Genomic DNA, 26,714 nt, shown 5'->3' with positions numbered 1-26,714 from the left:
ATTAATTCACATAAAGAATTGTGTTCATCATATACCAATCAAGACCAAAATTTGAATGAGGAATCAAAATTCAAATATATCACCCAGGAAGTCAATAAAAACTACTTAAAGTAAGATAAAATATATTTTTCGTCCTTATAAAATAGAAATGTTTGAATTTTGTCTCAACAAAATTTTTCATCCTCGTAAAATTATAATGTATCAAATTTTGTTCTGAAGCAAGGTTTGGATATCAGAACCTTTGTTAGAGTTTTTGGGAGTTAAAAACTGACACAAATGCCTGAATAATCGCCATAAACTACAAAATAAAATGAAATAAAAATACAATTTGTGACATTTTTTCTACAATTTATGGTAGTTTTTAACTCCCAAATTTATAATTGCAAAAAATTGTTACAGGTAGGTTCAGATGTACTAGAACCTTGTTTTAAGCCAAAATATAACACATTTCAATTTTATAAGGTTAAAAAATGAGCAAAATTTTTTGCAATGACGAAATCCAAAACTTCTCATATTTTATAATGATGAAAAACATATTTTAATCTAAAAAATATTATAACATTTTTGGGTATTAATAAGTATCGATAAAAGAGCCTCATACAAAAAAAAATCTTAAGTTAACTTTCTTGATAGAGGTCCACACTTATTTTTTAATTAATTAAATGCATTGTTTTATTTTATTACACTTATCCTTATTTTCATATTTTACATCAGTTACATATTGAATTCTCCATACACATGTCAAACACAATTAATATATGTAACCTTTATGACATGTATAAAGTTGGTTCTTTTACCAATTTAGAGTCATCATTTCTTCTTCCCAAACAATGCGTTTTCTCTCTCTTTCACCACTTCTCACCTTCATGATGGCTCCGATTTCGACAGAAGAGCTTTATCAATTTCACAAAACTCACCGTGAGGTCTTCTGTTTTCTGGTCTTCAAACTACATCGCGACCTAGCAAAGTCCCTTCTAGTCATGGCCTTATGGATTTGGCTAGAATACAATGGATACCCCCAAATCACCCATGAAGTGATGGACGTGCCTTACACTTTTGTCAATGGTCTTGTTGATGAAGCTGTCTCTTGTCTGGAATGCTTAGAAGAAGAAAATTTTGTCGTCCCAAATAATGGTGGATTACCCTTAACAACAAGGCTAACAAAAAGTGGCATATCTATGAAAATCTTTAAGCAGAAAAGGTACACCATAATAGCCGGTATCAAAAGTGTTTTGAAAAATATTTGTACTCGAATTTTTTCTGATCTTGTGCAGATAGCTCTAAGAATCAATATCAACAGAGCTGGTACATCACAAGGTAACATATCACATATAACTATCCCTAGTTTTCCACACCCTTTGTTTGGTACCTTTGATATGACACCAATGGATACTGTGAGCCTAGACTTGTTTGATGAGCGAATATGGACAAAGGGGCCCTGTGATGATGTTACTCCTGATGATAAATCCATGTTTGTAACATTTTCTAGAGGTTTTCCAGTGTCAAGAGACGAGGTGATAAAATTGTTTACATATGCATATGGGAATTGTTTGGAGGACTTATCTATGGGAAACCCTGATGAAAATAAGCAGTCTTTGTTTGCAATGGTGGTTTTGAAAACCGTGGAAACAGTCGATCAAATTTTGAATGGGAAACGCGTTGCAAAGCTTCGGATAAATGGAAAACACATTTGGGTTCGCAAGTATGAGCGTCGTGACTGAATTATGCTTATCATCTAAAAATTCTAATAAATAAAGTTAGAAGTCAAATACTTCAACCAACTAAATATCATGTTTACCTTATTTTTATTTTTTTTCCTCCTTGAAACTCATCTTTACTTGTCTAAGTGGAATCTTGCTTAATTGTTAATGACTAATAATGGTCAATCTTCATATATGGTATCCTTTGTGTTTTTATCAACTTCTTAATTTATAATCTATTAATAATGGATATGTTATAATTATATGTATTGGTAAAGATTAGGATGTAACTCTTAAATGTGGCTTCAAAACATCATCCCTCCTTTATATGCAAACCTTGACTAAAACTCCAAAACATGACTTTAAATCTTGTAGTCACAATTTGGTAAAATTGAGATTTTTTTTGGTAATATGAGGGAAAACATAAACAAACAAAAGAAAATAAACTACATATGAGGGAACAAAACTCCTCTCGCATCAGTGTCAAGGAGGAAACTCATCACTATCAAAAACTGAAAATGGTAAAACTAAAATTTAATTTCATTGTTAAAATAACTTTTATTTTATGTATTAGTCTCTTATAATCATCAATAAATAACATTTTTCACATGAATTTGACATTTAATAAAATGCAATTGTTTCATTCATAAAAAAATGCAATTCTTTCCTTCTAATTAAGTTTCTCACATATTTTGTAAGTCATTACATTATTTCAAGAAAAAATATCATACTATTAATTATAGTTTAGAGGTTTGAGACTTTGTTTCAAAGAATTGGGATAAAACATGTGAGATTTTTTACTTTTTGATTTATAAGTTTAAGTGATAAAATTATTCAAGCTATTGATAATAATTTTAAAAAATATATTTCACATTCAAAAATTAATTTTGTACCATTCGTGTTATGAAACATGATAGTGACAGTGATTGTGTGTTGTCTCTCTTACCAAAAATGTAACATCCATAATTGTCGACTTCTTAGCAGCTGCACACTATGACACTTTACATGGTGACACTACACTCGACATTCTTGGTGGTTAGAATCAGCCACCGGTTAGAATCCTTTGTAACTAACCCTTTTCGATATCTCAACAATAAGCTTTGGCTGCTTCTAGGGCCAATAGTTGTCCCCACAAATCAATACAAAACTTTTTTAACGTGCTTTGTCTTCACTCACATGTTTTTGGGAAACACTCCCAAAGATCACCCATTCCATAATTGTTTCAAGCCAAACACGCTTAACTGTGAAGTTCTTAAGTGATGAACTACTAAAAAGATATATATATCTTGTTGGTATAAGTAATACCAATTAATTCCTTTAATATTCACATTTAATATATTTCAAAAACTAATATAAGAAATAGTTTCATGCCTTGAAAATGTTTTTGTAACACATCTTCATTAATATTTTTTCCATTAGACTTCTTTTATTACCACAACCTTGAGAGAATGTCACATTCACTTTAAGGAATAATGTGGAGCTAGTTATACAAGATTTTTTTTCTCTTAAAAGTTTATTATTTTTTTTAACCATAAGTAACAAAAAATTAACTTAAAATACTTGGTAAATCAAGGCATGAAGAGTTGAATATGTTTTTGTAACACATCTTCATCAATAATTTTCTCACTATATAATTTTAATTAAGAACTACTCTTTAAGAATATAGTACTAAATTATATTTGCCTATAGTTTTGAAATTTGCAATTGCAAATATAGCTAATTATGTCAAGCATATGGAAGAATCTTATTCTATTTTTGGTTGTATTTTTCATTAATCACTATTCTAAAGAAACAATGATTTCCACTAGTAAGTTACTTAGTTTTCAATTTCTCATATAAATGACGGCGAAGGAAAATTATTGCTTTTACACAATCTTGGAAGGATATTTGATTTTCTTCTTTAATAATGCCTCCAATATTTATAATATTAAGATAAGATGAATATCAACATCAAGTAATAATTATAGAATTCCCTTTAAAAATATCAAGAACAACAATTCTAGATTTATAAATTTTGGCACTTTAAAGACACTTGAAAATAAAAATATAAAGTTAGATATTTACTTAAAAATTTAAACAATAATACATTCATATATCGTGTTTTAGAATATGAACAATTATTTACTTTCATTGTACAAGTTGAAAAATATAATGCATGATAGAGTAAGCAAATTTGTAACTTCAAAAGAATCATGAAGGATTTTGCTACATTGCTAGAAACTTATTCATATTGATAACACATTATGAATGAAATAAAGAGAGAAAGTATAAAAAAGATTAAGATTAAGAAATATGACAACTTTCTATCATTTTTTCATACTTTTGCCCGGTAACATTTTGTTAATAAAATAAAACAAATGTGTTTCAGTTGTTAATATAATGCATGCATCATTATATACAATTATTGCACTTCAATTATTCATATGAAAGGTTGTAGATATAAGCCTTTGCTAATAACACCTTAGTTTCTAATCTCAATACTCATTAATCACATGGAAAACATGTAAATTTCATAATCACTAGGATTTTACTTTGATTGGTATGATTGATGAGTTTTCCTTATGGGATTTGATGTTTTGAGGCATGTGGAAGTATTGTTGTTGCATTTATTGTGTTACGATTGGTTGTTGGGTCGTTGATGGCCAAAGGAGATCTTAGGGTTATGTTGTTACAATTTGTAGATTGCACTTTTGTACAAATATGACACCGGACATGAAATCATGTGAGGTCTATGTTGTTTCCTAGTGTATTTGCACTAAGTGAGGGAACTACTCTAAATGCGCCCTACGGTGCCTTAAGTGTGGAAATGGCTAAAGAACAAGTCCCAAATCATTGCATATCCATACTATGCACATACAATGGTGTGTTGAGAATGAGTTTAACATAGAAGAAATATTGAATTCTTGGGCTTTCACACTAAGCATCCCTCTTTATGTACTAAGTGTGGGACTTCCAAAGAGCAAGCATTAAGTCCCTACGCAATGGCGTTAAGTGTCAGGGCCTCACATTACACATAAATTCATTTTCTAGTAGTGCTTGTGACAAAGACTCTATCTCTGACATAATGACATTGTTGGAGGGACTTTTGAAATTGAAGGAGACTCTTCAAATGTTGAAGTCCCAATAGGATTCCTTACCTTTCAAGTGGCATTGATTGATGTTGTTTTTTGAGGCTTCAAATCACCGCACTTTCAAGTTTCATCGATAGGCCTCATTAATTTACTTCCTTCCACTGTATTAATTTTCACATGGCTTTATATATGTTAATTTGGATGATAATATGAGTCTTGAGGAAGACTTTTTCCCCTTCTACATGCCTCTAGTGGTGGAAGATGAATGTGTTTGAAGATGAAGATGAATAAGCAACGATAGTGAGATCCTAAAGAAGTGATAAACAACTCTTTGAACCAGAGGGTATATAAGTATGAGATCATGACATAAGAGTGAAGTGATGCTTCTTGAAAATTTGAGCTCAATACGTAGTTGTAGGATAAATATAGGAAAAAATAATGTTAAGCATGTAAAAGCTAATGTTATATGTTTATGAAATTGTGAAACAAGGTTTTATGTAAATTGTGCATTCATGAGTCTTTCATTGCTTGTTGCATGTTTATAGTACTCATTAAAACATCGTCTCATTAATTTAATATTTATGTTTCAGGGTTGAACAAGTATCTAGGAGGACATGAGATGCCCATGGAGATACTTATGTTATATCTTCTTAGGCTAACTTTTTGAATTACAAATTATGTATTCAATTTATATTCTTTGTTTAGGGACCCTTATATAAAGAAAATTACTCTTACGTCATGCATATGATAGTATTACTTAGGAGTGATGTATGATTTTATTTTTATCTGTGTATTTGATATGAAAAACATGCATTTAAGATAATATTTCTTAGAGTGTTACAAATTACATTGTTTATGTGACATGTGTATTTGATTTTAAATGATTGCCTTGTTAGTGATTTCACACAGAAGTGCCATTTTTTTAAAAATTTTTTATGACATTGACCAAAATATGAAACAAATAAACTATACGCAAAGCTAATATATTGTTTTGTTGCCTTTGTAGTTTTTAAATATTTCTAAAGGATAATATTAACTTTCTATACTATAAATTTAACATTTTTTTTTATTGTAGAACATATGTACGTAATTAGATTTTATTTTATTTTATAACACATGTCATATGATTTTTTATATTAATTAAATTATTGAATTAAATGAGTTTTTTAATTTTTAATTATTTTAATTTTTTTAAAAAAATTTCAATTAAAATCAATTATAGTAAAACATAGTGAAAAATTTTACAACAAAAATATTACTTTCTCCATTCTAAATTAAATGATATTTTAGCATTCAAAAAATATTTTCACATGATTAATAATTTCACTCTTAAGTGAAACTTCTATTCTATTTTTATACTTTAATAAATATTATTGTCTTAAAATATTTAATAATGTATTTATGAAAATTAATAAATACAGTAAAAATATTTTAATAAAACTAATCTCTAATAAATTATTGTTAGGGTATTCGTGGGCTAATTCAGGTTGATTTTTGTCAAATTCAGAACTCAATCCAATTAAATTTGATCAGTTTGATTCGTCTTGGTTTTCACAACTTTTTTTTAAAAATCCAACCCAACCCAGTCATGAATCGTTTTGTTCGGTTCTGGCAAATGGATTATCCATTTAAGTTTGATTTTTTCTTCTTTTTAGAATTACTATCTTATATCATGATTCAACGAGATTTACTATAATAGTCTGAATCAATCTTACAAATTAATTTCTTACAATAAATTTTATTGCAACCAAATTTGCTACAACCATATTTGTTGCCACTAGATTTGTTAAAACAAATTAACAAAATACGATCTATTAATGTTATAAACATGAAAATAACAATGTATCTGAAAATAATAACTTAAAAAATTTCAACACTAATGATCCTTGATTCCAACCGTCTCAATATTAGTAATACGTCAAACCAAACAATTCAAAAAATTTTTGTTGATATGTTTTAATCAGTTTAATTCGGTTTTGACCTAAATACATAAATAATCTAACTCAGACTGTTCGGATCGATTTGGATCAATTCGGATTTACGGGTTGTCTCAAAATAATTACTTTTCTTGATTATATATATATATATATATATATATATATATATATTAATAATTTGAAAAGAATATATTTTCAAATTTGAAACGAATATGTATATTAACCTTAAACATTAATCAATTTGAAAGGAATAGAATAGGTTGCATTATTTTCAAATTCCTTTTAGGAATTTTCTTCTTATCATGTTTTCACTTTATAGAAGTACTATATTTTTTAACACATGAGAAAATCTAAAATAAAAAATAATTTCCATTTCTAAAAAAATAAAAAATAAAAAATAAAAAATAGTAAAATAGGAAATATTTTTGCAACTAAAGAGGCACTTTCACTTTCTTGTGAGAGGTGGACAGAGAGAGACTCAGGGAGAGAATGGAGAGTAGCGAGGAAGAAGATGATTTCCCTTCCATTGAGAGCATCATTCCCCAGTCCAAGGTTGACTCTCTCTATCAGTCTCACACCGAAAAGGTTCGCTGTTTCTATTCCTTCTTTTCGCAATCAACATCAAACAATGCACACTCTGAAGAAACCTTTTTTTTTGTTTGTTTGTTTAATTGCATGTTTGTGATGAAACAAAAACTTGTGTTTTTTTTTTCAGGGGATCAGGAAGCTTTGCTGTGAGCTCCTAGATTTAAAGGATTCTGTGGAGAACTTGTGCGGCAATATGCACTCCAAGTTCTTGGCTTTCTTGAGGTAAACATTTTGTGTATTGTTCTGAATCACAATTTATTTGAAGTTACCCACCAAGGAATTTCATGACCCTTTTATAAATTGGTGTGCCTTTTGTCTATATTGCACTGTTACAAGTTCAAGTACCAGCACACATATATGGGTATGATGGGTACAATGTTTTTAATTTCAATGGTGTATCGTGCTTTGGTCATGTGGCCATTAGCCTTGTTCGTGCAGATTTAACTTTTTGCGCTAACTAGTATTTGTTTCTTGAATCAATATTAGATGGTCATTTGTTTTTTGATTCTGCAGTAGAATCTTATTTCTTTGATTGGTAATTTCTTGATAGGAATTTATCTGTAAGTTTTATAGTTATTTTTCAAATTGGAATAGGAAGAATAGGAGACTTGTTGATTAGAATAAGCCGTTAATAGCTGTCTCAGAAAAGGGGGGAAATGGTTAACGTCTTGATAGGAATGAAAATGGGAGTGAAAATTCATAGATAAGTTATATTAAAGTTGTATTGAGAGTTGATTCATGAATTTATCACCTCCTTTCTAACCCCCCATACCAAACTGACATAAAAAGGTTTCATTTTCTTGATTGGTAAGTGATAAAACTATTATGAATAGAACTCTGATTTATTTGTTTGCTTGTTGCTTCACTAGTTATGGTGATATTTTTCAAAATGTTAATTAGTGAACAAAGTAAGTAACATTGTAATGCACCATTCCAGTTACAAGCATAGCTTGTTAAAGGTTTCTCTATATTGTATGGATGCTGCAGTGGAAGATGAGAAACAAGCTGGTATTGTTTTTATTTGTTTAGTTTTGTCAAGAAAAAGCTCAAGCTGTTAAAATATTGCCCAGTAAGTTGGTTATACTTTAGTATGTTCAACAGACCCTGATACATGAGTTATTTTTGGGCTTGAACTTGAAATGTGCACAAAGCACTAGCTCTCTTCCCTACCTTGTGCTAAAATTTAATTTAATTGGGGAATAGGTGTGAAAAGGATTGAACACTTAACTGTGTGGGTGAAAGACCAAGCTTCTCAAAAGCTTAAACTGTTAGTAGAAGGCCTACGAATGGTTCCTATTTTAATATTTCTGACAAGTTTGCGACCTGAACTATAAAACAACAGACTTTTGTAACAATTCAAATCACTTTCTTCAACCATATTATATGCATTCAAATTTTGTTGTTTGTTCTTGATATTATAGGATATCTGAAGAGGCTGTGGAAGTAAAGCATGAATTGATTGAGCTGCAAAAGCATATCTCAGCACAAGGTATTCTTGTTCAGGATTTAATGACTGGTGTCTGCCGTGAATTGGAAGAGTGGAATCAATCAAGCAACGATGTTGCTGAAATTCAGCAAGAACCTGAACTACCTGAACTCCTTGAGCCTTTACCAAATGAGAGAAATGACCAGAAAATATTATTCTTGGAAACCATCGATGTACTTTTGGCTGAGCATAAGTTTGAAGAAGCATTAGAAGCATTAGATGCTGAAGAAATAAATTCTGCAGAGTTGAAGGGCTCAGGGAATAACTCTTCAGATGATGTTTCCTTGTACAAGTCTTCCTTGTTGGAAAGGAAGGCAATGCTTGAAGACCAGCTGGTTGGAATTGCTGAACAACCTTCTGTTAGTTTCCCTGAGCTGAAAACAGCTTTAAATGGTTTAATAAAACTTGGAAAAGGTCCTCTAGCACATCAACTAATGCTGAAGTTTTATCAGTCTCACCTCCAGAAGAGAATTGAGGCTTTGCTTCCCTCAAGTTCTCTCTGTCCTGAAACATTTCCTTCTACATTATCCAAGATTGTGTTTTCTGTAATATCACTGACAATAAAGGAATCTGCTTTGATTTTTGGAGATAATCCTGTTTATACCAACAGAGTTGTTCAGTGGGCAGAGTGGGAAATTGAATATTTTGTACGAGTGGTGAAAGAGAATGCACCCTTATCTGAGACTGTTTCTGCCTTACGTGCTGCTAGCATCAGCATTCAGGCTAGTCTGAACTACTGCTCAATCTTGGAATCACAAGGATTGAAATTGTCTAAATTACTGTTGGTGCTTCTGCGCCCTTCTGTTGAAGAAGTTTTAGAATCAAATTTTAGACGTGCTAGAAGAGTAGTGCTTGACATGGCTGAATGTTGCCCGTTGTCACCACAGTTTGCATCTTCACTTTCTGCAATTGCTAGTTCATCTAGTAGCATGCTTGTTGAGAGTGGAATGCGATTTATGCACATAGTTGAAGTAAGTAACTATATCACATGATGTGGCTATTTTCAAATGGATAATAATTATGTTATTTTGCCTACGCACTCTTTTCTGTGATGGAATTATGTAAAGTTTTGCAGGATAAGAAAAGCCTTTGCTTTAAATTTTGTCCTCGTTTCCTTTTCCATTTTCTCCCTGCTAGCTCTGTTATTAAAACATTTATTCTAGAGATATGCAGCATACTGTTGATCCTCATCTCAACAAAATATGTAATAAATTGGTCTGTTTGATAAGAAACTATTGATTAAGGTCCTCATAATATCAGGTTTTAGACCTTTAGTAAATGTTCCTTGATATCCATGATCTTCTGGGCATGAGGAATTAGCTAAAGTATTGACAGTTGATGTGTAACTAGTGCTAATGACAGTGCAACATATGTGCATACTTTTGCGATAATGTCAATATGTTCCTTTTATGTATGTTCACTTGTTTTGTTTATATCTTATTATGTATGTTAGAGATTGTCTTCACTTCAGCGTAAATGAATGAACTTGCTTGGAATTTTTCTCTGTCTTGCTATAACAGGAGATATTGGAACAGCTAACGCCAACGGTTAGTTTGCATTTCGGAGGAAATGTACTGAACAGAATCTTACAACTATTTGATAAATACATGGATGCTCTTACCAGAGCACTACCAGGTCCTTCTGATGATGACAATCTTCCAGAACTGAAAGAGGTCGCGCTTTTCAGAGCTGAGACTGACTCAGAACAACTTGCAATATTGGGAATAGCATTTACGATATTGGATGAACTGTTACCAAATGCTGTGTTATCAAGGTGGATGCTGCAAAGTGAAAGCAAGGCCAAGGAACCAAATAGTGGAGCAACAGAGAATGTAACCTTCAATACAAATGCTAGTGTAGAATTGAAGGAGTGGAGGAAACATCTTCAGCATTCTTTTGACAAACTTCGGGATCACTTCTGTCTGCAATATATTGTTACTTTCATCTATTCAAGAGAGGGAAAAACACGGTTGAATGCACATATTTACTTGAGTGATAACAGAGAGGATCTTTACTGGGATTCTGACCCACTGCCTTCGCTGCCATTTCAGGTCATTATTCTTATTTTTCTGCTTTTGCTGCTGCCCTTGTTTTTGTTCTCTATTTGTTTCTTTGATCATCCTTTTGCATTTCCATGTTTCCTTTTTGGTAATGTTGCTGTTGATTGCATGTTTTTTCAGTCATTATTAGAAATTGATTTTCTGAATGAAGCTGTGGCTGTTATTTGCTCACTAATTTGATAATTTCTTGCATTATGCTATTTTACTGAGGTATGTATCTGTGCATCTGTCGGTCTGTGTCTATATATTTATTTACATGTTCATATTGAATTCTGGTGTTTTGTTTTAGTACTGACAAGTATAGCTATATTTTCAGGCATTATTTGCAAAGCTGCAACAATTAGCAACTGTGGCTGGAGATGTATTACTTGGGAAAGAGAAAATACAGAAAATGTTGCTAGCTAGGTTAACAGAGACTCTTGTCATGTGGTTGTCTGATGAGCAAGAGTTCTGGGGTGCATTAGAGGATAATTCAGCTCCTCTAAAGCCACTTGGTTTGCAGCAGGTATTTTATATATATATATATATATATATATATATATATATATATATATATATATATAATTGAACACTTTTATGTCCAAATTCTGTCATCCAAAATACTTTTAGGTCTTAAGCTTTACCCAGCACAGTCTTGATGCATCATTTGTAGAATATTTGGTTAAATCAATATTTTCTCACAAATAGTGTCGTTTATTTGGCTTGTCAAATAAATAATTGTGATGGTTATCATGGGAGCCGTAGATTGCATCTCGAGAATTTGTTATCAACCACAATTGAAGATATAATGCATATCATTCATCATTCATTCATTTGATGTATGTCTTCAGTATCATTATGCAATAAAACCTATGTCTTAAGAGAAAATTACTTAATATCATGCTATTATTGCTCTTTCCCATTGGAAAAATTATTATAGAGAATTATTGTCTTTCTCTTTAGTTTGGTAAAATTTTGTGGATAGGGTTTCTTTCTCTGCACTCCTCTCACCCATAGCTGTCTTTTTGTGACAGTTAATTCTTGATATGCACTTTACTGTTGAAATTGCTCGCTTTGCGGGGTATCCATCTCGACACATCCATCAGATAGCATCAGCTATCACTGCGCGTGCCATCCGGACCTTCTCTGCTAGGGGCATTGATCCACAAAGGTATTCTTGATTTCTGCATTTACCATTCCTTGTCCTCAGTTGTATTGTGTTCTAGTATTCTAACACCAATCATTTTTCATGATCAATTATCAGTGCACTTCCTGAGGATGAATGGTTTGTGGAAACTGCAAAGTCAGCAATAAACAAGCTCTTGCTTGGGGCATCAGGGTCTGAGGCATCCGACACCGATGAAGATCACATCATTGTTCATCATGACGAAGTTGTCTCAGACTCTGATACTGTTTCATCCCTGTCTTCTACGGAATCAACCGAGTCTTTTGCATCTGCTAGCATGGCCGAACTTGACAGCCCCTCTAACTTGTCTGATCCAGATAATTGATTTTTTTTTTTCTCTCTGGATTATTTAAAATATAGAGTAGTTGTAGTTTGAGATTTTGAGAAAAATGTAAGTGTCCTCAGTTATCACATTTGCAATGTCATGGCATATTGTAGGACATGTTCATAGACCGTGCTAGGGGATAGGAAGATCCCTTGGATTTAAATTAGGGTCGAAGAGTAAGTGTAGATTGATATCTCATGTGTATATTTTGAAAGGAGGGTAAGGTGGCTTGGGTTTCTCTATTCCCGTTTTTTTTTTTGTATTGATTGATATATTTTTGGTCGACATATTTTGATGATGGCTCTTTCTTTTTGCACATTCCCTTTTAATATTTTATATGCTAAAAATGTTTCTTTCCTCTCATCCTTGATACCTCTTCCCCGAATGCATTAAATGAGTTTCATAAAAATTATTGAATGTGTTTAATAAAATTAATTAAATGCATTTCAAATTTCATTTATGAAAGTATATTAAATGCATTTAAAAAATTCATTTATGAAAGTATATTAAATGCAAAAGTTAATGCATTTTGAAAATTAATTTCCAGAATGCTTTAAATGCGTTTCATAAATTAATTTCTGGAATGCATTAAATGTTTTTTTTTTTACTGAGAATGCATTAAATATGTTAGGTAAATTAATTTTTGAAATGCATTCATATTTACATTTATTATATGATAAATGCTAACTAGCATCCTTAGAAGATTGGTTAAATAATTAAAAGAAGAATTTTTATTTATTTATTGGCTAAAATGCATCTTCAAATGATGTTAACTTTAGTCTTTTTGATGAATCCTCATTCATTGTGATTCATATGAAAGACATAATGTTGCTTCATGTATTTTCTACTACTGGCAACTTCAATAATCTGACGAATCTTTATTCAATGTGATTCATATGAAAAATATAATGTTGCTTCATGCATCATTATGATGTTAACTCCAGTTTCATGCATCATTATGATGTTAACTCCAGTTTTCTCATGAAATCTCATTACTTGTGAATCATATGAAAGACATGTTGTTGTTCCATTATTATGATAATGTAGATGGAAAATCATTAAATGTTCTTATAGGAATATTTGATGAGATAACATCATAAACTTCTATTCCAAACATTCTAGTGTGAGCTTGTTGCAACTTGTTATGTCTACTAGTGTGAGCTTGTTGATAATTATATCCTTGACATTTAAGCATTGGTCTCAGATTAGTTAGACCACTCTAACATAAACAATCTTCAAAGTATTGTAGTTGTATTATAATGTGAGGAAAAAATAATATCTCTATCTTCATGATAAATTTCATCCAAAATTGAAGCCATATTAGCTCAAGACTTCTTCATGAAAGTTGTACATCTTTATTTTAGCTATCCACAACCAATGAGATAATCTCAAACACACTTATACGACTCAAGCAATCTTCAAATTACTACACACATGTCAAATTATCAAGGTAGATCAACATCTATAACTTTAGTTGATTTTTACTTTGAGATGAAGTTGATTTTTCAATCTTGTCTATTTTTGAACTTGTTGCTTTCTTATAATTTTTTTATTGAGAGAAATGTTCTTCTTGTCCTTGAGTTGGTGATTACTTTTCATGTATGGAATTTTCTCTTCATTTAGTGAGTTATTGACTTCATTGTAGTGTATATATTCAAGGACACTCTGAGTCTTTTTTTTTTTTTGAGCTTTCAAGCCTGTCATCTTTCTGAGTGAGTGACTCATATCATCCCTTTGAGTATATTTCAATTGCTATTCTTTTCAGAACCTGTATTTCTAAATACACTTAAAAAAACTCATCAATAGGCTAGATTCAAAAGGCTAATGATTTGGTTTCTTAGAATTTGTGTTTAGAAGGTTTGTAAAAATTTAAACACAGAAAGGGTTGCAGACTCAACAACATGTACATGATAAAAACTTGTGTTGTAACTTGAATGTTTATCTTCTCCCTATGTTATACCTTAGTGCATATCAATCAATTCTTAATTGTGAAATCTTGAAGAATAGATTTTATAATATACACAAATCTTCATATAGTGTTTACCATTGATTTTTTCTTCTTCTGTAATTTAGTTTTTATACTACATTTATCATAAGAAACTCACTAGTATTGGATTAGTTGTAAAGAGAAATTAAGGAACTTAATTATTAAAGTCTTAGGTTCAAATTTTAGAGCTGCCATTGTACAAAAAAATAAATCCTAAACATTGAATCTTATACAAAATAAAATAGAGATATCAAAAGGTCCAATAAATGAGGGTTTGTGTAAGATAATACAAAAATTTTCCATTAATAACTACTAGTATGTTTAATTCTTTCGTTTTATTTTTATACTAGAAATATTGTAAAAAAAAAAACCTTGCTAGTACGTGCTTAGGGATAAGCAGAAGTAGGTAGCTCACATAAAATTTTAGGTTCAAATTTTAGTGTCACCATTACACGAAAAAAAAAAAAATCCTAAACCTTGTACTTAGGGGTGAAAATAGGCCGAGTTGAGCTAGGCTTAAGCTTAACTTGGATTAAAAATATATATGAGTTTGGCATGTTTACCCGCCAAAGATTTTTTTAAGGATTCGAGTATGACCTATATAAAAGTCTTGCCTGACCTACAAACATATTTTAAGGGATTAGTTTGTGATATTTTAATTCTAAGATAGATGTAAAAATATGTATGCAAGACTTTATAAGAATCAAATTTAACTTATTTATATGATATTAACATATTTTTAAGGTTTAATATATATAATATTCATTATCTTATTTTAAAAAAAAATTGTAATAAGGTATTTAAATATGACAGTTTTTTTCCCAATAAATTTAATTATAAACTTTAACTTGTTTTTTTTTTTTTTTTGTAAATTAACATGATTAACATTTAAAAAGTCAAAGTGTAAGATTTTAATAAATGACCTAAGGCCTAATCTGTTTAACTAGATAGACTTTAATTTACAAAAAAAATTATCTTGACCTATTTTCTAAAAAGGTTTAGTTTAGGCCAGATGTAGGTTAGGCCATAAGCTTCTACCGAACAATCTAACCTATTTTCATTGCTACTTATACAAAATTAAATAGAAATAACAAAAGGTGCAATACATCAAGGATTTGGATAAGGTAATCTAATAATTTTCCATTAATAACTGTTAGATATTTTTTTTAATGTCATACTATCATATCTAATACTTATTAACAGAAACTTATCATTTACCATGCTCCATAATACTACCTTATACATACCCTTAAATCAAAGATTATCTTGCTCTTCAATCTCAACCTCATTCTCTTCCAAAGACCTTCCCATGGTTTCCCTCGTGAAAAAGTAGGTGATCACCATTCCCAATAAGCACACCCCTCCAAGTATAATAAGGGACACTTTCATCCCAATTCCCTTAGGGTACCCATCCTCCTTCTTTCTATGTGAAGCCCAAAGAAACCCCACAGACCCAATAATTGCCCCAACCTTGCCAACTGCCCCAGAAATGCCATGACAACTTGACCTAAACCTAGCAGGAAAAAGCTCAGCCGGGACTATGAAAGTAGTAGTGTTGGGCCCAAAATTGGCAAAGAAAAAAGCAAGTCCATACAACACCATGAACACTTTATTCTTATGATGTTCCTTGGTGGTCCAATAAGAGTAATAGGGAATTCCAATGGAGAAAAAGGCCAATGCCATGAAGAAAAAGCCCATCATTTGGATTTTGACCCTTCCCCATTTGTCAATGAAATACATTGAGAAGAAGTAGCCAGGAATTGTGGAACAAACAGCAATAACGGCTTGGATCCATGCAGCATGGAAAGTCTCTTGATACACATCCACGTCCTCCTTTTTGTCTAGGTAGCGTTTGTATATTTCACTTTGGAACAAAACTTGGCTATAGAACACAATGTCCACAAGGAACCATGTGGAAGAACATGCAAATAGGTCAGGACCGTGCCTACGCAAGAATTCCCATGAAAGTAGAGGGTAAGGATGCGGGGTTGGTGGCAAAGGATCTTCTTCAGCAATCTGGCTCAGTGTTACATCAAGGACTTTCTCCATGTCCTTTGCTGCTTGCATCACATTTTGCTCCACTAATGCTGTGTACCTAATGATTGCACATCACAATCTTTAGTTAAGAAACATACTAAATATCTTAATGTATATTGACATTATTATGTGAGTTTAACTTTAATATACCGATGATGTAAAGATTGACTATTAATTATAAATAGTCCTGTATATATAACATTTAAAATAATGGAAAAAAAGATTATATATTGAAAATTTAAAATATTTTATATCGTTATTTAATTATAATTTATTACATATGATAAATTTATTAACTTTTATGATAATTATTTTAAAAATTATATTAACAATTTTTTTGTAATTAAACGAAAATGTAAAAATATTTTATATCATTATTACATGATGATTAAACTCTATTATAATAGCCAACAGTCATACAATGTATGATATTATTATTGAATAACATTAAAAGTCTTTTTTTTTTAAGTCTGGATTGAAAAAAATGAGATTTAAACTTGAGACCTACAAATTATTATCCAAATTTCACTGTTAGGTCGAGTCTAATAGGATGTAAAACTTTATGGTTAGTTTATATTTTAATTAAATTCTTATCTTTTTAAACCTTAGTATAATACAATATATGTTTATTTATTTATTTATTGTATCTGATCGCATGGCGCACAGTCTGATTGGTACTTGGTGCGTGCTGGTTAAGACAAGGCATAAAATACATATTCAAATTCAGTAATGCATTGTTTATGAAATGTTTGACTTTGACCAAAAAATACTCTTACATTTTCCTAAACACTATGACGAAGGTAATTTCTTTTTTTTTTTCATTCAAACGAAATTATTATTTTTCAACAAACTTATCCAAATAAAATTTGATTATGATTACAATTGATTATAATAATCATCAATTTTACATATAATTGATTATTAAAATAATATAATTTTCACAATTATCACAAACACATCCTTAGTTTTTCACAATTATCACAAACACATCCTTAGTGAATAGTGATAGACGAAAAATACTACTGATATTTTTAAGATAATATTAATTATTATTTTTTAATTATATATTCTTGCCTTTAGTCAATTCCTAAAACTCTTATATATAATATATTTATTATAAATAAGACAAATAATGGTTGAGGGTGGTTAAAGTAATAAATTCAACCTAAATTCAAACAAACGATTGATAATATTTTGATTTTTTTATAATATCAAACATGAATCACGAGAGCTCCTTAAACAACTCTATAATTAATCAACCTTGCCATTTTTTCTTTTCGGCTAACGCAACCTGGCATTCTTTAATTTTAAGGGTGCACGTACAGTTCTTGGTCTTTTTGGTGTAATCAACTTGATTTGATAAATGCGAAAATTTCAACGACATGGATGATGGACCTGATGAATAAGAATACGAAGCCATAGGTTCCTTCAAACTCTATTTTTCCCTTGACTAAAACAATTCTAATTAATAAGTGGCTAAACTGAATAACTGATTCCTTGCACGCCAAAGACAAGGATTAATAAGTGCATACACAAAATAAAATGAGTTACATTTTTTTAAATTAAAAAATTTAGTTGAATTGAGTTTCGGAGATTTACTAAAATTAATTAAGGCATTCCTTAAAAGGCTCAAGAAACATTTATGGAAATACATACACATTATTTATTAATAAAGATTGTATGACAAATTATTTAAGTTAATTTTAAATTTTTTTACTAGTGATAAACTTATTTGAATATTTGATAAATAAATTTTTCTAATAACTTTTAATATATTTTTTTTGAAATATTACTTAAAACATTAATTTCTAACTTTTTATATTTTATTCGGATTTATCCTTAAAATATTTATTAAGTATATTTAATTATCCTTGTTAAATAAAACATGAATTTATTATTTATTTTCACTCATTTCTCCTGCACGATTTTTTATATTAAACTATTTTATTTTAATCATTGTACTATATATAATATTTACTTTAGTATTTCAATATTATATTTCAATAAATTCATAATGATAAATATTATATTTTTACATTTTAATTTTCTATTATTTTTTGAATAATTTTAATTATATAATTTATTAAACTCCTAAGTAATGAGAGAAGTTGTGATCCCAAGTTGAGACTAAGACTAAAGAGCAAAAGTGACTTACAAGCTCTTCAGTCGAGGCTAAAGGAAAAGAGTGAACTAGATTAGTTAGTGCTAATGTTTCGACCTTAAATTCAACCGACATCTAGGATATATGTATTCAAGGGATTGTCCTTTAGATGCTCAATTAATTGTTACAATTTTATCTTTGTAGAAGACATTTCATAAGAGGAAAATGCATTTACAAGCAATCTCTTGAATTTGACTCTTAAGCGAAAGCTATGTATAACTTTGTAACTATTACAACATAACTATTATGCTAATTAACAAAAGTGATGATACTCATTCATCTTATTTGATGTTTTTGCTTCTTATTTACACATTAATTGTGAAAGAAATTCAACAAGGATAAACATCAGCTTGTCTTTGTCAATTCCGTTTTATAAGGTTATACACCAGAACAAGCAATTTATTATATAAACACAGCGAGACAACATCCCTTTCACGCCTATTCAATGGATGGACGCAAGAAATAAGTGATAATAATAAGAGTTTAATGTCTATCAAAAATAATTTTATACTTTCATTCAATTATATTTTACGATATAATAAATTTAAAAATATATTATGAATGAATGTGTCAAATTTTTATACTGTGCGTGTATAATTTTATTGAATAATGAATAAATTAAAAGAAAAGATGAAGGTGGAAAGTGAAGAAGTGAATGGGAGCAGGTACCTGGCGGTTTCGGGCATCATCATGCGCCAGTAGTAAGTCATGGCTGCGGGGACAGAACCGAGCATGAGTATGAGTCTCCATGCCACGTCAGCCTCGGAATTCTTGGACGCTGCGCCGAATATGGAGCACACTGCCATGGTCACGGTGGAGCTGGCCAATATGCCGAAGCCTTGCATCGAAAACACCGCCGCTATGAACGACCCTCTTGTCTTCTTGTTCGCAAACTCCGACATTATGGTAGAAGACAGAGGGTAGTCTCCTCCAATACCCAGCCCCAAGAAAAACCTAAACCAAATCAACCATTATAATTATTAGTACTACTTATTAACAAAAACTTGATAGAAAAAATAATTTTTTTTCTAAACTTATGTATTCTTGTTAAAAAATAACTCGGTTGAGTTGAGTATGATTATTATAAATGATAAAATTCTTCTTTTAAATATTTAATATAATTATATACTTATAACTTAAATTTGAAATATTTGATTAAATTGAAATAATTGAATTAATTCACATGCTTGATAGTAATATAATGATAAACTAAAATTACTAATTAAATTGAAATAATTTCATATCATTTATTCTACACAGTTAATAATATATACTAGAAAAAGAAATTCAAACAATCAAATCAAAAATTACTCGTTAAGTTTGTTGGAATAATGCATGACAATTGATTTACACACTAAATAGTATATAAAGAAGATTTAAAGAATTCATAAGAAAGATTTTTTTAAAAAATTATTTCAATAAATTATATGGTTTAATTTGATATATAACTTAAGTTGTTCATTACATTAAGTTTGAGAATAAAATATAGTGTTGTTATTCTTTCATAATTGGATTTAGTTTTGGTAATCCAGGTAAAATTTATATATTAAATGTTAAACACACGCGTGTACACACATGTAAATGAAACTTAAATTAAGGAAATGAAACCTAGCCCACTCTAATTAGAGAAAGCATTAAAAACCGTTAAAAAAACAAACTATATATAAATTTTGTCCTAAGTTTGGCCAAGTTAATATTTTGAATTATTGGTAACAATGCAAGGCAGACCTGAAGAAGCCAAGAGTGAGGAGAACGCAGGTTTTTCTTATGCAAATGGAGAAGCCAGAAGCTAAGGAGCTGAAGACCATCAACAAAAGAGCGAATCCGTACACTCGCCGTCGCCCCTTGAGGTCGCCAAGCCGGCCAAATACCAGCTGGCCGACGGCGGTGCCCAGCAGGGCGACGGCGACCAAGGCGGACACGACCTCCGGTGGGGTTTCGTACCGGTTTTCACCTTCGCGGTGGCCGTAATATACCCTTCCAATTATCTTGATGATGAGAGTGATTGAGAAGAGGTCGTAGGCATCGGTGAAGAGCCCCATCCCTGCAATGATGATGGCTTTGAAGTGGTAGTATTGTGTCCTTGCTGTGTCTAGGGCAGACAACACCTTCAACCTAGCCATTTAGCTTCTTCAATATTATTTTCTTAAAGTCTATATATATGATATGTGTCAAAATGTTTGTGGTTACTAAGGCCTATGGGAGTTTTGTGCCATGGTCGTTTAGGTTCTGACTTTTGTTAATTGGTCTCAATATATATGTGTAATCATATATTTTGCCTAAGTATGAACTGAGGCACCTAATAATATAAGGGCCAAAATTGATGTTTGTGCTTTAGCGGGGAAGGTTCGGGCTTGTTGGCGTATATGCTATTTTCTCGTGAGATTAATTTGTTGTATTTATCGAGGAAATTGTAGGGAAAATTAATTGGATTTTAAGTCAATGCCTAATGTTGTGAAGAACCAATTGGGTTTTAAGTAAAACCCATGACTGCATCATTCTACTAAAGATGCGAATCAAATGCATCCTTGAAACATTTTACGTTCATATTATATTTGCCATCTGCAGTTGCCGGCGTCATCAAGGGGTCCAGCAGGTTTGCAGTCTGACCCATTTTTTTAGTGGCAAAGATTAAAACTATAAAGCATAGACGATCAAGGGAAGCACTTGGCAATTTTTCTTTAGGGACCAAAATAATAAAAATTATAACGTGTATATTAAATATAATAATTTTGATAATATTATTTTATAGGTATTTCTTTTTAAAGGCATTTTATAGGTAATTTTGAGCATTTAATGATATTATTTTTTTGTTAATTAAATATTTTTTGATATTTAACTATATTTTTAATTTTTTTTTCTACTTTATTAATAACACTTTTTAGTTTTTTTATGACTTGGGCTCTCATGTATATACTACTGAATTAAAAAAAAAATATAAGATGTAACACCTTAATTTTTTTTCTTTCTAAAATATAGTTTTAAAATTATTTAAATAATAAATATTGTGAAATACACTTCATTAAATTTAGTTTTCATTTCTAAGTTGATAAAATATTTTAAAATATCTTTTTTTTTTCTTTTGGGAAAAGAAGGAATATGTACACATATATATTAAGGGATGCACATATAATTAAAATGCTCATGAATAAAATATATTATCAAAAAAACGTTCTATATTGAAAAATCATTTTGAAAGTTATTGTCATTTTCTGGGAGTTTTGCACTAATGAGTCATGAGTAACCACATAAGGGAACTTGACACCACACTTTAACCCAAAACCATAAGGCTCACTTATATGGCGCTCAACTTTTCCACTTTAACATGCTCTAGGTACCTTGCACTACCGCTCAACCCACGGGACATGCCGTCGGCTCTGATACCAATTGTCAGAAAATTGAGGGGAGTAAACACCGGGAAGATTTACACCAATGAGCCATGAGCAACCACATAAGAGAATTTGACACCACACTTTAACCCAAAATCTTAAGACTCAAGTTTATGGGTCTTCTCCTCACTTATATGGTGCTCAACTTTTTCATGTGGGACTTCACCTCACACTTATACTCCAACATGTCAAGAGTAGCAAAGTCGGGCCTGTGAGTTACCCATGCCAAATGAGTGCACGAAATTCTGGTTAGTCACCACTCGCTAATTTTCCTAGGTTCTTTCAACCTCTCTGTCCACTATACTCTAGTGTATTTCTGTCCATCATCCGCTTCCTCAACGTAACCTCACATTCTCATAGAAGAAAATAGAACCACTGTTTCCTTAATCTTTATCCAATCCTCTTGACTGTTACTGCAGCATTGCTTGCGTAGCCCTTGTGCCACGTGCATCAACGAACACATACAAACAAACAAGAAATAGGGACAAGACTAAGCCTATGTACTATTCTCAGGGAACTAGTCACGACCCCTTAAGTGGTAAAACCACTTGTCACATAAAACAATTGGACAACATAACAACTGTAATTATAGATATCTAAACAAACATAACAAATAATTTGTCGAGGGTCGAACACCTCCGGACCCAAACTACAACGCGTACAAATAAAAATGGTAATATGTAGACATATATATGATATAAAATAAATTCACATGCCATAGATATAATTGTTAGAGTTCACACTTTGTCGGTCTTACCATTCAACAACAACAATAATAAATATACGTGCATGCATTTAAGTAATTTTATCAATAAAGAATCATCACAATTTCAGAACATGCATCAATCATTAGAGTTTGCTGTTTATCTCAACAATCATATAACAATTAAATCAATAATTTCAAAAATAAATAATTCTAAAGTAATTTATCCAGAAGCACAAATTTCAATGTTAAGCTATCAAAAGTTACTTTGCCACTCCAATTTATAAAGTTTCACTCTTAGCTTTTTTTTAATGTTCTGGGTGCTTTGGGAATTAGATTTTCATAAATCTTATATACTGCCCTACATTTTTAAACCAAAAAAACCTCATTTTTGAGGTCAAAATTTTAAGAAAATAGTTTATATTGCTGAACACTCAGTCCAAGTTTGTGACAAATTTTCATTCTACAAAAGGTCTTTAAGCTTGTTTAATTCATAGCTTTTGTTAGGAAACTCTTATTTAAGCGCAATTTAAGGCTAACTCTATATTTTAACATGCAAATAGCTCATTTTTGGCATAAAAAATAAATAAAGGAAAACAACTCAGCAAACAAATTTAGGGAAGGAGAACAAGCACAAAATTTCAAGACAACATATTCAAGGAAGTTTAACAACAAGCATGGGATTCAAGAGTTAGAGAGATCCTCCTTACCTGTTGATGAAACTCACAAAATTTAGAAGGAAGAATGAAGGATGTTTAGCTTTCAAAGGTTTCCCTTCATGAGTAAAAATGACAATTTTAAGTTAATAGAAAAGATAGAATAAGAAAATGAAGACAACTCAAGTCTAGAATAGAGAATGTAACTTATTTACTTAAGCTTGATGGATTAATGACTCAAGAACACTAGAAAGATCTTGGAAGAAGAAGCAAAATGGACCTCTCTCCCTGAAGGTACACTAGTGCAGAAAATGCCTTCTACATAAGTTATTAGCAACATTCTACGTCGATTTTGCACCGTCTTTGAAGCCGCCATCGTTGAAAGCAAAGACTTTCAATGACGGACGTAAACCACCGTTATCGAAAGGTCATCGTTACAAAGACGTTTTTTGTTCAACACCGTCTTTGCAAGTAACCATTTAACGACAAATTTTACGTAAATATCGTCATTGAATTGTATCATTCAACGATGGTGGTTATGATGAAACCCGTCATTGAATGGTATCATTTCTAAGACGATTTTTAAGTATACACCATCGTAGAAATGATACCATTCAACGAAGGTTATTCGCTAATAACTGTCTTTGAATGCGTTCGTTTAATAGGTCAATATTTTATACATATATGTATAAAATATTATCAATTAAGTAATTACAACACATATGTATTCATTGGTAATTACAACACATATATTCCCTTGTTATAGTAAAAATGTATTAACCCTAGAACTAAGAATTTATTCTACCATCCATTGCATATCAATTAAGTCATCACATAAAAAAAGCTAAGTTATCATTGAATATACAAGAACTCATAACTAATCATTCCAAATGACTAGTTATCATTCTTTCTGTTCTTTGTTAGGAGATACAGGTATACCTAACGAATACAATTCCAATTATCCAAGCAAGCAAATAAGGTATACTAAAGCTAAGTGAATCCATTTCAAGACGGTAATTTGAATAACAAAAGTAATCATTTCACGAACAAAAAATACACCAGCAGGTAAAGCCACATAGAAGCTGACTGAATCTATTTCATTAAGCCAAACTTATCAGGAGAAGGTGATGTTAGCAACACCAGTCCAACATCTACTAACAGGCCCAATAGGTGCATTAGGAAACCAACCCATCTCAATGACTACATTTAGTCACGTGGGTAAGACAAGCAACAAGCAGAGTGCATAACCATGAACACCACTAATAATAAAATCTGTTATAACAAAATTGTACATGTATACCACTTAGTTGGTTATTTAGTTTTGCAATTGTGCAGTAGCTCTATATGTTCAAGCTTTCACTATAAATATTGTACTAAAGTATGTGGTGCTAAGCCATATTCACAAATTGTGTACTAAAAAACATATTATGAATGACTTAAACTAGGGTCACCAACTGAAATAAGATTTATGCATGAACAAACCATTTCAACATAATCAACTCTCTCAGGTGAATAATCAGTATGATATGAAGTCCTTCATCCTCTTAAAATCCAACATCTTTCAGCACAATTCCTAATCAGAGCTAGATGCATAACACAACAAACCTCATTCATTTCATGTGCCAGATCCTTCAAGGTATCCAATCCCTCTGATATGATATCAAGTCCTTCATCCTATACAAATTAAAATTAAAATTTGAATCATCTTAACACTGCATTAGTATATTAACAATAAATATTGTAATAAACATAGTTATATGAAAGATAAGGGGGTGAGAAAGAAAAACCTTGATTCTCCAGTCTTAGGCTTCTTAGGATCCACAAAATGAACAATTAAAGGATGATCACAACCCTAGGTGATTAAAAATAAGACTTTAGCTAGCATTTGAAAGTGGATAAAGTAATATGTATCAATTAAATAAATTAGTTTTACTCTCATCATGAAGGTTTTATTTAGCCGTTTGATTGTAGCCAATGCCATTTCTCTATTAGAAAATTTGACAAAAGCATATCCTTCAAAATCAAGAAAGGCATCCACATAACAAGTTAGGTTAAAATGAAAACCATGGCCATGAATAATAAATTGATGACATATATGTTCCAAATTTTAAGTAATTTTATGGTATAAATATTTTTTCTATTTTCTTCTATATTAATTCAAAATTAAATAAATTGAAATAACAAAGTTATTTTTCTTTGTTTTTGTTTTAATATTCATTTTTCTTTCTAATAGAAATAGAATTCTATTCTAGAATGATATATAAAATAATACGAAAGATATTCATTATCATTAGATTAGTTTACTCAATTCATGAGTTGATTAATAAGTCTGTTGATTTGGAATATAAACATTTATGGTAATAGATAGCCTCTGTTCAGTATTAGAGAGGTAAAAAAACAAACATCAAGAAAGATACATTAGTATGATCCCCTACATATTCCCCAATACCCAGATATTCAAGACACCTGGACTCTACCCTCCCAAATCAAATTCCACTCCAAAAATCCAATGCTTGCTCTTTGCTTTCCCCTCATATTATTTATATTGTCATTCCTTTCTCCAACTAAGCAATTAATGGTAGGGATCTCCTAACATTTTACTAGTACTTTTTTCTACAATAGCTGTCATTGTTGAAGCAAAATTTAGTTAAGTGAGATTTGACAGAAAGAGAAAGAGTTCATTTTCACCCACTGCCTCACACTATCTCTCCTATTTATTATTCTAGCTCTATCTACAACTTCTTTCCTTATAATGGAAATGTTGGATAAGAAATAAAAGACAGAATCAAATACAAGTCCATTCCTTAAAGCCACAGATATAGTATGAAAAACATAGCATGACAAGATCAACGACCAACCATGAGTGCTTTTAAAGAAGATATGTTCAACATGCCCGTAAGGGGAAAATATCTGCATGAATATGCATACAAAACTCAGAAACACAACATGAATATTATAAAGGATATTCCACAATATCACATATAAAAGAAAATGCAGGGCTACCATAAAGAAAAAAATTATCATACCAACCCGCTTAAACTAAATTAGGCTGCAAATGGTTACATATGTACCTATTGGTAACTATCATTTTTTGCTAGCTGTTAGCCACATACCAACATCATGAGAAGTGTCCACATGATAACTAATATTTTTGTATCTAATATCTATATCTGTTCCAATTTAATAGGAGCCACTAGGGCAACATTTCCATCCAGCCAACCTAGGATGTGGGTCTAGACACATTTCTACAACTAGAATTTACGTATCCTTCAGCTAAATACAAAACCATGGATATGGTCATTGTCATGAAAAATAGTAACTCAAGTTCAGGCAATGGAAAAATATATATGGATTATGGATGAGTGTGAATGGTGAAACATACTTCTTCAATTTCCTTGTTTGTAGCTTCTTTATTGATGGAACTAACAAAAACTTTATCTGCCACCTCT

The 26,714-nt window shown here is 30.9% G+C and overlaps 3 protein-coding genes across 5 annotated transcripts; 2 read left to right on the top strand and 1 right to left on the bottom strand.

Annotated features, from left to right (window-relative positions):
• Positions 1-980: 980 nt before the first annotated feature.
• Positions 981-1,721, top strand: LOC100801000 (uncharacterized). The gene has a single exon (XM_003556629.4). It carries the CDS (start codon positions 981-983, stop codon positions 1,719-1,721), a length of 741 nt encoding a protein of 246 aa, XP_003556677.4.
• A 5,410-nt stretch (positions 1,722-7,131) lies between these two features.
• On the top strand, positions 7,132-12,574 carry LOC100808100 (exocyst complex component EXO84C). The gene is made up of 7 exons (XM_003556336.4): positions 7,132-7,293; positions 7,424-7,518; positions 8,718-9,753; positions 10,303-10,833; positions 11,159-11,347; positions 11,856-11,992; positions 12,086-12,574. The coding sequence occupies exons 1-7, from the start codon at positions 7,198-7,200 to the stop codon at positions 12,330-12,332; spliced, it is 2,331 nt and encodes a 776-aa protein (XP_003556384.1). The 5' UTR covers positions 7,132-7,197; the 3' UTR covers positions 12,333-12,574.
• A 2,650-nt stretch (positions 12,575-15,224) lies between these two features.
• On the bottom strand, positions 15,225-26,714 carry PHT1-8 (inorganic phosphate transporter 1-8). 3 transcript variants are annotated; one of them, XM_026127275.2, is made up of 8 exons: positions 26,648-26,714; positions 26,124-26,175; positions 25,053-25,117; positions 24,871-24,939; positions 23,320-23,383; positions 20,246-20,632; positions 19,187-19,471; positions 15,355-16,414 (listed from the first exon to the last, which is right to left on the bottom strand). In XM_026127275.2, the coding sequence occupies exons 6-8, from the start codon at positions 20,557-20,559 to the stop codon at positions 15,574-15,576; spliced, it is 1,440 nt and encodes a 479-aa protein (XP_025983060.1). In that variant the 5' UTR covers positions 20,560-20,632; positions 23,320-23,383; positions 24,871-24,939; positions 25,053-25,117; positions 26,124-26,175; positions 26,648-26,714; the 3' UTR covers positions 15,355-15,573. The 3 variants fall into 3 exon arrangements, with proteins under 3 accessions (NP_001345390.1, XP_025983060.1, XP_006605371.1); XM_006605308.4 differs by lacking the exon at positions 26,124-26,175; NM_001358461.1 differs by lacking the exons at positions 23,320-23,383; positions 24,871-24,939; positions 25,053-25,117; positions 26,124-26,175; positions 26,648-26,714 and having other exon boundaries at positions 15,225-16,414; positions 20,246-21,280.

This window comes from Glycine max, chromosome 20 (assembly GCF_000004515.6).
Source record: "Glycine max cultivar Williams 82 chromosome 20, Glycine_max_v4.0, whole genome shotgun sequence".
In the NCBI taxonomy this organism is placed as follows: Eukaryota; Viridiplantae; Streptophyta; class Magnoliopsida; order Fabales; family Fabaceae; genus Glycine; species Glycine max.
The sequence above is the reverse complement of the archived record's forward strand: the minus strand, read 5'-3'. Positions and strand labels throughout refer to the sequence as shown.

Coding starts and splice junctions, on each gene's coding strand:
- LOC100801000 (XM_003556629.4), top strand. CDS start 981: ATGGCCTTATGGATTTGGCTAGAATACAATGGATACCCCCAAATCACC.
- LOC100808100 (XM_003556336.4), top strand. CDS start 7,198: ATGGAGAGTAGCGAGGAAGAAGATGATTTCCCTTCCATTGAGAGCATC. Junction 7,519..8,717: donor AAGTTCTTGGCTTTCTTGAG/GTAAACATTTTG, acceptor TTGATATTATAG/GATATCTGAAGAGGCTGTGG. Junction 10,834..11,158: donor TGCCTTCGCTGCCATTTCAG/GTCATTATTCTT, acceptor CTATATTTTCAG/GCATTATTTGCAAAGCTGCA.
- PHT1-8 (NM_001358461.1), bottom strand. CDS start 20,640: ATGGCTAGGTTGAAGGTGTTGTCTGCCCTAGACACAGCAAGGACACAA. Junction 19,472..20,245: donor CTCACTCTTGGCTTCTTCAG/GTCTGCCTTGCA, acceptor GATTTGGTTTAG/GTTTTTCTTGGGGCTGGGTA. Junction 16,415..19,186: donor ATGATGCCCGAAACCGCCAG/GTACCTGCTCCC, acceptor TGCAATCATTAG/GTACACAGCATTAGTGGAGC.